General features: G+C 35.7%; 1 protein-coding gene across 1 annotated transcript in view; it reads left to right on the forward strand.

Annotated features, from left to right (window-relative positions):
• Positions 1-11,805, forward strand: part of RC3H1 (ring finger and CCCH-type domains 1) — a 106,133-nt gene that overhangs the window by 59,176 nt on the left and 35,152 nt on the right. The window contains exons 8-12 of the mRNA XM_007947099.2: positions 1,275-1,387; positions 4,259-4,540; positions 4,869-5,080; positions 8,427-8,797; positions 9,251-9,418. Coding sequence (XP_007945290.1) covers positions 1,275-1,387; positions 4,259-4,540; positions 4,869-5,080; positions 8,427-8,797; positions 9,251-9,418 — 1,146 coding nt within the window. The remainder of the gene's footprint in view (positions 1-1,274; positions 1,388-4,258; positions 4,541-4,868; positions 5,081-8,426; positions 8,798-9,250; positions 9,419-11,805) is intronic.

The raw sequence follows: 11,805 nt of genomic DNA on the forward strand, positions 1-11,805 counted from the left end.
AAGGCTCAGGGGTCCAAGATTATCTTCTGTGTCTGTGTTAATTGGTTTCCCTTTTCTTTGTTGAAGAGGGTCTGTGCAGTCCTTCTGCCTAGTCCGCCATCTTACTGGAACTCTATGGGTGTGTTTTCTGTATTAGAATTTTAATTTTTTTCCTAAAGGCTGTTGATGCCAATTTTTCTTCAGTTTTGAAAATGAAATATATGGCAGTAAAATATAATAACTTAGGTTGTGGCTGGAATTTTCAATTTTATCCCCAATAATTCCATTTTGCTCTCAGGACTTACGTTAGGTTCATTAGATCTTTTATTTTGCAGTGGTAAGTTTTGAACTTAAAAATTCTGGTATTAATTTACCTGACTTGGGTAAATGCTAACAACAATAGATTGTTTTTCCTTGGGAGGCAAGAAATATTTAAAAACGTTTTCTGTAGAGTAATCTGGATGTCATTTTTTTCTGATCTTTCTAAACACAAGTCACAGCTTTTATTATGATTAAGAAATTGAAGACAAGAGAAACCTTCTATTTTTAACCCCTGTTCCATTAGAAGGAGCCCTAATGGCACAGTGGTTGAAAGTACTCAGCTGCTAGCAGTTTGAAACCACTAGCTGCTCTGTGGGAGAAAGATGTGGCCCTTTGGGGGCAGTTCTACTCTGCCCTGTAGGGTTTACTGAGTTGGAATCAACTCAACAGCATGGGGTTTTGGGTTTGGTTCCATTAGTCATCTGAAGAATGTAACAAAAATAACAAGACTTACCTTTTAAGGTCTGGCAATAAGTAATAAAATATACTGGGTTTTTTTCAGTCCAGTGTTGTGTTTGATGTATTATTAACTCCCAAATTCTTCCTCCTGCTCATTCCTTAAATTCTAAATAATTTGTTTCATTTGTATCTTTGGAGATACTTTAAGTGCTTTGTTTGTAAGTGCTTCTGCATGTAAAGAAGAATTGGTCATGGAGTATTCTTCAGTTATAGGGGCTACTGTAGATTTTGTTACAAAGGAGCAGAACTATACATATAGCTATAATGTACATTGTACAAGACAAATATTAGATGACAGTTTAAAACATTATGAAGTTCTAAACACCAATAGTTTATTTATCTGGTATAAAGAAGATTATTAGTCCCCCTGAGATTTATGTCATGTTACATATTTGAGAATTAATACTAACATAACAGAAAACTCAACTATAATTTTATTTTTTGGACTCTTTAAGACTTTAGACAAAATGACTGTCCAACATTTAAAGTGTCTAATGCTTTGATTTTGGTCTTAGCCTCCACAGCACAGCAAATATAAAACATACATGTGTCGAGATATGAAGCAGAGAGGAGGATGCCCTCGTGGGGCCAGCTGTACATTTGCACACTCTCAGGAGGAACTGGAAAAGTAAGTGTCCCTCTTGTGAAAATCATTAGACGTAGCCTTCCAATAACTCATTATTGCATGAAATAGATTATTAAATTGAGTAGTCTTTTGGCAGTGAGAAATACAAAAAGAGTAGTTGTCTTTTCCTCCATGAATAGGCAATTTTAGAGTGTAATACATAACTTAAATAGAAGAAAACTGAAGCAGTTTCTTCATCTTTCATTACTTTGTGCCTACAAACAGGAGACTATTTTAAGGTGGTGGTTATGGTATGCCGTCGAGTTAATTCTGACTCAAAACAACCTTATAAGACTTATAGTAGAACTGCCCCCATAGGGTTTCCTAGACACTGATCTTTATAGGAGCAGATTGCCAGGTCTTTTCTCTCATGGAGCAGCTGGTGGATTTCAAACTGCTGACTTTGTTAGCAGTTTAGCGCATAACCATTGTGTCACGAGGGCTACTTATTTTATGGTTAGCTAAATCCAAAAGTTACCTTTTTACTCCAAAAAATAATAAAATTCAAACAGTTGTTATAAATTTTAACTGATTGATTTTAATAGTTCAGTGAATTTCCAGTGTAAAAATTTGCCCTTTGCTCTATTCAGGGAATTAATTTAATATCAGACTCAATTTCACAGATTTTTTCAGATGTCAAGAACCAGGTAATTCCAATGATAATAAATTATCAGTCACACAGAAGGGAGGAAAACCTCTTAATTCTCTTTTTTATAAAGTCAGTATAACACTGACACTAAATTTGATGAAGCACATACTAATATTCAGAATCCACAGATATTAACACATACAGTTAGTTCAGTGATACATTAAAATAGACACCATAATTAAGTTCAAAAAAACCAAAAACCAAACTCACTGCCGTGGAGTTGGGTCCGACTTGTAGCGATCCCTCAGGTGTCCAAGGTGGTATCACTATGGAAGTAGATTGCCCAACCTTCCTTCCGAGGAGTGGCTGGTGAGTTTGAACCACCAGCCTTCTGGTTAGCAGTCAGATGCCTTAGGCACTATGCCACCAGAGCTCCCTTAAGTTCAAAGGTAGCTTGATAAAATTACTGTAGGAGAAGTACCTTGTGATCATGTCCAAAGGTGCTGAAAGGCATTTGAATAAAATCAAATATCCAATTGTAGGTCAAAATTGTTTACACAAACGGAAATATCATAGATACTTTAGGAGCTGAATCCTAACTTTGCTATGTTGTTGTATACCAAAGTGAATTTTAGAAGTATCAGAGATTTAAAGACAGGAAGAAAACCTGTAAGAGTACTAAGTAATTTTTTTTTTCTTTTTACATACAGTCTTACAGTAAGAAAGGGTTGTTTCAAAATGATAGTGTAGCATCCATAAAGGAAATGATAAATTTGATTATATAAAAATTAAACTTGTTATTTTTGAACTATCAGATTCACAAAGACTGATACTTCCTAGTATTTGATGAAGAATTAGGGGGAAGTTTTGTTTTTCCTTTATTATCAATAAGGAATATAACCTTTCTAGAGCAGTTTCTAATGTTGATACCCTTTGACCTACCAGTTCTCTTCTAGTTACTCATGAATGTGTTTAAGTATGTGTACATGATTATTCATGATAGCAATGTTGTAGTAGCAAGAAGTTGGGAACAACTTCTAATAAACTGACAAAGAAAAATACCTAAGATTACTAGTGGAGAAAAAAAATTACCAAGCAGCCATATATGACTCTCTTTTTGTAAAGAGGGAAAATACCTCTAATTAATTATATACCAAACTCTTAACAGTGATTACCTCTATAGGGTAATTGCTGTTTTCCTTTCCTTCTCCCTCAGAAATTTGTCAGATATGGGAAACATTTGGAAAAATAGCATTACTCTTAATAGGAGTTTATCTTCGAAATTTAACTTTTTAAAATTGCACTAACATTTATAAATAGACTTGTTTTCGTTGTTGTGGGATGAAGATGCTGGAGTTGATGGCTTAATTTTTCTCCTATGGTTAGATTTAGAATTTACATGGTAGCTTTGGTTTAAATTTAGGCCATTATTCTAAACTATTTCCATTAAACTGCTTTTAAAATAATTTCAGTCTTATATAGGCACACATAATATCATCTCTGAATTTTTGATAAAAGTTACTTTTCTTGATTATTTATGTTTTTTAATGGAGTAAGTGGTTCATTTTTCTCAACGTACGCTATGGAACTGTTTGTTTGCTTTATTCTTAATTTTTAATACAGGCTCACTGTATCCTAAGGAAGGAGCTCTGGTGGCACTGTGGTTAAAGCATACAGCTGCTGACCAAAAGGTTGGTGGTTGGAACCCACCAGCCATTCCTCAGGAAAAAGATAAGACAGTCTACTTCCATAAAGATTTACAGCCTTGGAAACCTATGGGGCAGTTCTACTCTGTCCTGTAGGGTTGCTATGAATTGGAATATACTCAGTGCCAGTGGGTTTGGTTTTGGTTTGGGTAGGTATCCTAATAAGGCATTTGAGGGAAAGCTAAAGTAATGAATTTCAGAAACTGTCTTCTGAAGATTTTTCTAACTTCTCCAATAACTTTTAGGAATAAATTTCAATTAAAAAATATGTGATGTTAATGAACAAGATTTGTTTGTTACAAATATTACATGTTTCATCTTGAGGAATTTTATACTTAATTGGTGTGTCTTGCTGCATGACATTTTATGGATTACACACACAAACAAACAGAGGTATGTTCTTAAGTTGATAGCTAGAAGCAGTGTTCCGACAGAATTGTAGAAAATAATGTGCTTGGAATCTTTTCCTTTTTTATCTGTTTTTTTTTTTGTTTTGTTTTTTGTTTTGTTTTGTTTTTAGTTCTTGGTTTAGTTTTTATATTTTTGGTTTCTGCTATTATATCTTTGCTTTTTATATAGATTTCGTAAAATGAACAAACGCTTAGTTCCCAGAAGACCCCTGAGTGCCTCTTTGGGTCAACTTAATGAGGTGGGCCTGCCTTCAGCAGCTATCCTCCCAGATGAAAGTGCGGTGGATCTGCCTACCAGAAAAACCCCTGCTCTGCCAAATGGAATTGTATCAACAGGGAACACCGTCACACAGCTGATTGCACGAGGGACAGACCCAAGCTATGAGTCTGGTCTGAAACCTGGAAAGATAGATCATCTGAGCAGTAGTGCACCTGGATCTCCTCCTGACCTGTATGTTTTCCTGACTCTTATTTAAAGTTTCCTGTTTCTAAACTTCTTAAAGTTTTTTCTTCTTTATAATCAGTGTCTTTTATGGGGGAAAAAAACTTTTTTTGGCTTCATTTTGTTATGTTATTTCCTTCCATTTTCTGTGCTAGTGATTTTTAAGAATTAATTAGCATAAATGAAATAAGATCAAAGTTTACAAAATTTATAGAGGGTAGCTGTTGGAATAAACTAGTTTCCCGAATTGTGGCAATCTTTGTTTACATTTAACAATTTGTACATTAGAAGTATTTTAGGGACCTTAAACTTGACTTTCACAATTTTATTCCCTTAGACTGGAATCTGTCCCTAAGAGTATTTCTGCCTTACCTGTGAATCCACACCCTGTACCTCCAAGGGGGCCAGACCTGCCTCCCATGCCTGTCACCAAACCACTTCAGATGGTGCCACGAGGGTCTCAGTTATATCCAGCGCAACAGGCAGATGTTTATTATCAGGATCCTCGAGGAGCAGCTCCACCGTTTGAAGCAGCACCTTATCAGCAGGGTAATGATCTTTCATTTATGTTGCTCAGTGTTCTTAGGACTTAAGAGAACAACTTTTAAGTAAATAGATTTTATTTAATATTTTGGAAAAATAGATATGATGTTCTGAATAGTATGAAATAAAGTAGCAAAGCTGTATAAAACAAACTGCGCTATCAACCAATAGCAATGTTATACATAACCATTGCTGTCAATTTGATTCTGACTCTAGGGACCCTATAAAACCAGGTGGAACTGCCTCATAGAGTTTCCCTAGGCTGAAATCTTTACAGAAGGAGACTGCCACATCTTTTTCCAGGAGAACAGCTGATGAGTTCAAACCACTGATCTTCTGGTTGGCAGCTGAGCACTTAAACTCTGTGTTACCATAACTCCTTAGTTGTATGTTGAATGTATTCATATACTTTTGGAAATAACAAGTCACCTGACTAGACATGGATTTGCTAAGTAAGTGACTACATGTTCAGCTGACCAAATTTACTAATACCAAAAAATACTGTTACATGGAGTATAAATTAAACATATAGTACATTTTTCTTCCTTTTAGTTATCACCTAATAGTCTTTTTCTGTCTTCAGCACTCTTGGGTCCTGTAATGTATATGAAAATAGTATACATACCTTTAGAGAGTTTATAGTGTAGAGTCAGTAAACACTCAAGGGAAATAAATTATTGAGAACTTGAGAAATCAAAGACATTATGGAAGAAATGTCCTAAATAAGGGTATTTTATATATAAATAAAAAGTTACAGAAAAACCAACAAGGATGGTTTGGAAAGATCAGTCTAGAGTCAAGAAGAAGTTAGAGGACTATTGTTAATCTAAGAAGGAGCACTGGTGGCATAGTGGTTAAGCACTCAGCTACAAACCAGAAATTTGGTGGTTGGAACCCACCAACTGCTCCACAGGAGAAAGATGCCATGATCTGCTTCTGTAAAGATTGTTGTTGTTGTTGTTATGTGCCGTCGAGTCGGCCCCGACTCACAGCGACCCCTCCTTGGATTTCCGAGGCAGTAGCACTACGGAAGTAGGATTGCCCAACCTTCCTTCCGAGGAGTGGCTGGTGGGTTTGAACCGCCAGCCTTCTGGTTAGCAGTCAAGTGCTTTAGCCACTATGCTACCAGAGCTCCTTCTGTAAAGATTACAGCCTTGGAAATCCTATGGGGCAGTTCTACTCTCTCCTCAACAGCAGTAGGTTTGTAAGTGAGTGTTGAGGACTGGATTTGTGTGGTGGCAGGGTAGAAGTGATTTATAAAGTATACAAAATTGAAAAATTAACCAGGTGTCTTAGTTTCTAATTGCTCCTATAACAAAAATTCTACAAGTGGGTGGCTTTAAGAAAACAGGTATTATTTTCTTACAGGTTAGGAGGCTAGAAGGCTGGATTCAGAGCACCAGCTCTAAGAAAAGGCTTTCTCTCTCTGTCAGCTCTAGGGGAAGGTCCTTTTCTCTTTTCAGCTTCTGTTGCTTGGTGATCTTCATGGGGTGTGGTATCTGTCCTGCCCTATCTGTGCTTCCTTGCTTTGTGCCTAATCTGTCCTTTTTATCTCCAAAGTGATTGACTCACACCTTGCGCTCTCCGCGTCATTAACATCCCAAAGAAAATACTGTTCCCAAATTATATTACATCCATAGGTATGTGGGTTAGGATTTATAACATATTTTTGGGGGAAACAATTCAGTCTGTAACACCAGGTTTAATGATAATGCTAGGTATGGAGAATGAAGGGAAAGAGATGACTGAAGTGCCACACATACAATTTACACGAAAAATATACATGAAAAATAAACACAGTGATTTTAAAACTAACGTGTCTCTCATTGGCAGTATAAATAGATTAAAGGTATTCTACATTTTGTTTTCCTAAGGCTGTCTTTTAACTTTTAATTGAAAGTGTTCTTTCTTTACATTCAAAAGAATAGTTTTAAATTGATACTTGCTTAATACATGCAGAAGGAGCTCTGGTGGTGCAGTGCCTAAGGCATTTGACTGCTAACCAGAAGGTTGATAGTTCAGTCCCACCAGGCACTCCATGGAAGGAAGACAGGGCAGTCTACTTCCGTAAAGATTTACTGCCTTGGAAACCCAGTGGGGGTTGCTTTGAGTCAGAATCAACTTGATGGCAGTGGGTTTGGTTTTACTACATGCAAAGGTGATCTGGTAGCATAGTGGTTAAAGCATTTGGCTGCTAACCAAAAGATTGGCAGTTTGAACCCACCAGCTGCTCTGTAAGAAAAAGATGAGAATTTGCTTCAGTAAAGATTTACAGCCTTGGAAACCCTATAGGGCAGAACAGTTCTACTCTGTTTTATCGGGTTACTATAAGTAGGAATCAGTTTGATGATGGTATATTTTTTTTTTTCAAATACATGTAAAAATATTATGAAAGTTGATTTGTATCTTCTTTTTGACTAACCAAGTACCATTTTGTTGAGGTAGTCAATGTGTAACCTTAAATACCCTATGCATTAGTCAGGGTTCAATTGCAAATAATAGAATCCATTTTTAGTTAATTAAGAAGAAAGATTTAATGAAGGGAGTTAGGAACCTACAAAATCAATGGAAGTACTGAAGAAGCAGGTTTAAGCTGGGCATCCGCTAATGAGTCCCAGAACAGCACTGCAGATCTGGCAGCCAAGGGAACCTACTATAATGAAAAAGCAGAAAAAGAAGACTTTAATCCTAACTGCTAGCACCAGAATCCTGTCACCTAAAGGAAAAATCTCTAAATTGGGAAGCTGTTGCCATAATTGTTGAGTGGATATTTTGTATGCCATATTTCTTTCCATTTAACTCGGTTTCACATTTAAAACTCAAGTCAGTGATTTTTGGAACCTCACCGTCAAGGACGTTTGGAAAATATTTTTAGCTTTCCAGTGTGTGCACTACTACATTATGACACATGAGGAAGAGGTTTGAACAATTGAGAGAGCTAATCCAATATTGTAAATTATAAGTAGATTGTTTTCAGCGACTTTTAGGGGTAATTTTTGTTTGGTTTTCATAAAGCTAGCATGACTATATAGGAGCTCTGGTAGCATAGGGCCTAAGGCACTTGACTGCTGACCAGAAGGCTGGCAGTTCAAACCCACCAGCCACTCCTCGGAAGGAAGATGGGGCAATCTACTTCCATAGTGATACTGCCTGGGAAACCCAAGGAGGGGTCTCTATGAGTCAGGTCTGACTCGAAGGCACATAACAACAACAACAACAACAGCATGACTATATAGGCAAAGGAGAAATCTTGTAAGGAAACAAGCAGATTATTTACTCTTTAGTGTTTAAATATTTAAAAAGAAAAATACATTGGCTCATTGTTCCTTTTGATTTCTCTTGTGTTGTATAGGTATGTACTATACCCCACCACCACAATGTGTGTCCCGCTTTGTCCGGCCTCCACCATCTGCTCCTGAACCTGGTCCTCCATACTTGGATCATTATCCACCCTACCTCCAAGATCGTGTAGTAAACTCCCAGTATGGCACACAGCCACAGCAGTACCCACCTATGTACCCACCACACTATGATGGCCGTCGGGTATACCCTGCTCAATCTTACACGAGAGAGGAGATATTTCGAGAAAGCTCTATACCCATTGAGATTCCACCTGCAGCAGTACCATCCTATGTTCCAGAATCCAGAGAAAGATACCCTCAGATGGAGGGTTACTATCCAGTGGCTCCTCATCCAACTCAGATCAGACCTTCATACCTCAGAGTATGCTGTATTTATTTTTCTTATTATAAAGACCTAATAACCTTTGTATAATAATTTCTTATGTTTTTGCCATTGTAATAATCCTTTGAACAATTTCTTTTTATAAAAATGTTTCTTTCCATTTTTTCATCTTTTCATAGCTTATGTAGGTTACTTTTTAAAAAAAAAAAAACTGTTAAAGGAACAAAACTTTCTTCTTCCACTATTAACTCTTCTTAGTATCTTAACTTTGGTTCATTGTATTAACATTTATAGATTTATTGGAAATGTATGATCTCAAGCCCAGAAAACCTGAATTCTGCATTTTGAGAGTTTTGTTGGTTTTGTATTTGTTTTGTTCTATTAATCGTTGGTATTCTTCTTTGTTAATCTGCTCATATAAAATATGTGCTGAATGAATTAATGTGTTCTAAAACTATCGTTTTCAGCCTTAACTTTTCTTTCCATTTTCAGGAGCCTCCTTATAGCCGGCTTCCACCTCCTCCTCAGCCCCATCCTAGTCTAGATGAGCTACATCGCCGAAGAAAGGAAATAATGGCCCAACTGGAGGAAAGAAAGGTCATCTCTCCACCTCCTTTTGCACCTTCACCAACATTACCTCCTACCTTCCATCAAGAGGAAGTAAGCACATCATTTCTGTCCCATTTATCAAATATTTTCCTTTATCACTGGGTTTTTTTTTTTTTTTTTTTTGGTGTGTGTATGTTCCCAGGATTTTTCTGTTTTCTTCTAAAAAGCTTATTATTTTATTTCACATTTAGATCTATAATCTATCTAGAATTGATTTTTTTTTTAATATATATAGGTAGTTGTGATTTATGGTGAGGTTCTGTTCCAACAACTCATGTAAGTTGGTTCTAACATAAGTCAAAGATCTCATTTTATTTCCAGTTTTCGTTATTACTGCCTTTTGTTATTGCTATCTTTTATAAATCCAATCCTTGTCTTTGGGGTGGAAACATTACATACAAACTTACAGATACATTTTAATACATGCATACATACATTAGAAAACACAAAAGTCATTAAAAATTTTCTCTAACAATAAAGAAGAGTTGGACAACATTGGCATTTTGTCAGTTGCAGTAATAACTCCACTTGTGGAAGGTTCTGGATTATTCTAAGGAATAGGGATGGTGTTTCAAGTCAGAAAATTTGTGAGAGTTGTCTGTGTGGTCCTTTTTCTTTTTTCTTCATATATTTATTTTGCAGTAACAGCTCACTGCTTCCCACATCTGCTTATCTACTTTAGCATTGCTGTTCCCAGAGTAACTGATTTTTTTAAGCTGCTTTAAGTGGAATCCTCTTTGAAATTTCATTTTCTACATATTATTAATACAGAAAAATTCAGTAGGTTTTTATGTATTGACCTTTTTATTAAAAAACCTTGCCAGATTTCTTTATTAATTCTAGTATATTTTATTTTTTTCCTTTTAAATCCTTATGTCTTTGTTGTACTGGGTAGATCTTTCAGTATCAGGTTGAATAGAAGTGGTGTAACAGGTATTCTTGACTCATTTCCAATCTTGGAGTGGATGGAACTTTTAATTCGCTATTGTGATGTTTAGGAGTTCTGGTGGTGTAGTGCCTAAGGCATTTGACTGCTAATCAGAAGGGTAGCAGTTCAAACCCACCAGCTATTTCTCAGAAGGAAGATTGGGCAATCTGCTTTTGTAGAGATACTGCCTCAGAAACTCAAGGAGTCATTATGAGTCAAATTGACTTGAGTTATTGTGATGTTTGTTGTAGGACTTGTTATCGATAATCTTTATCAGATTGATGGTATTCTTTTCTCCTAGCTTTAGAATTTAATTTTATAAGTGAGACATAGGAAAGATTTATTTAACTTATTAATTAGAGAACCAGAGGATGGCTAAACTGGTTCATAGACAAATAGCATGTATATTTAGTGAACTGCAGAACTGCAGGGGGGGAAAGGTATGAAATAAGGTTGTTTGAAAAAAAGCTGGTTAATGTCTTACAGGGCAATAAGCTGTAATTTTGGAGTTTATCTTTGTTTTTCTATAGCAAAATGTTAATAGTTAATCATAAGTGGTATTGTTTTATTATTTTAGAGTCTGTAGTGATGTTCCTTTTTCCATTTCTGATATTTGTCACTTTTTTTTTTAATTCAGTCTTGTTAGAAACTTATCAAAAATTTTTTAACAAGGTAATTTTTACCTTGATTTTGTTTCTTGGTGTTGATTTTAAGTACTACCTCATTTTACCTTACAGAGTATATATGTTTTAAAAAGAAGCGAATAGGTTTTCTCAACTGAGTTGAATATGATACTATGTAAAGAAAATGTCTTGCATCCTTTATGTGTAGAATTATGATTCTAAACAAAATTGTTAACTCACAAATTATGAGTAGTAAGCCATGAGAATTGAAACCTAAAGTGTACCACGCATAGTAGATGGTAGCCTGGTATGTCTGTAAACATGTACTGCTAAGTAGAAATTGTTCACAGTATCTAGGTTCCTCATCTTACGGTGAATTTTTCATAACCATGCAAATTGGTAAAGTCATGATATCTAGTAATGTAAATTTACTTGTAAATTATAAACAACTTGTATGATATTTTTTCACAATTTGCATATTAGAGATACTCTGGAATCTTGTTATGCTATACTGTTTTATGAGAAGTATGAAAAGCAGTAGACATTGTGGGAAGTTAGCTGACTTTGGAATCAGACCAACTTAACTTTGAGGTTCAGCTGTGTTACTCATTATATGATCGTTTATAAGTTACTGCTTAGCCTCCCTGAATCCTGAGACTCAGATTTCTCCATTTGAAAATCAAGGATAAAAAAGCCTACTTTATAGTAGTGTGGTAAAGATTAAATAAGACATAAAACAGTTGGTATGTAACAGGCATTTGATAAATAATAACTTTGCATTTTTATTTTTACTTCTAATAAAAATTATAGGAGCTCTGGTAGCATAGTGCCTAAGGCACTTGACTGCTAACCAGAAGGCTGGCAGTTCAAACCCACCAGCCACTCCT

This window comes from Orycteropus afer, unplaced genomic scaffold, assembly GCF_000298275.1.
Source record: "Orycteropus afer afer isolate SDZICR_OR568_19922 unplaced genomic scaffold, OryAfe1.0 scaffold00175, whole genome shotgun sequence".
Lineage (NCBI taxonomy): Eukaryota > Metazoa > Chordata > Mammalia > Tubulidentata > Orycteropodidae > Orycteropus > Orycteropus afer.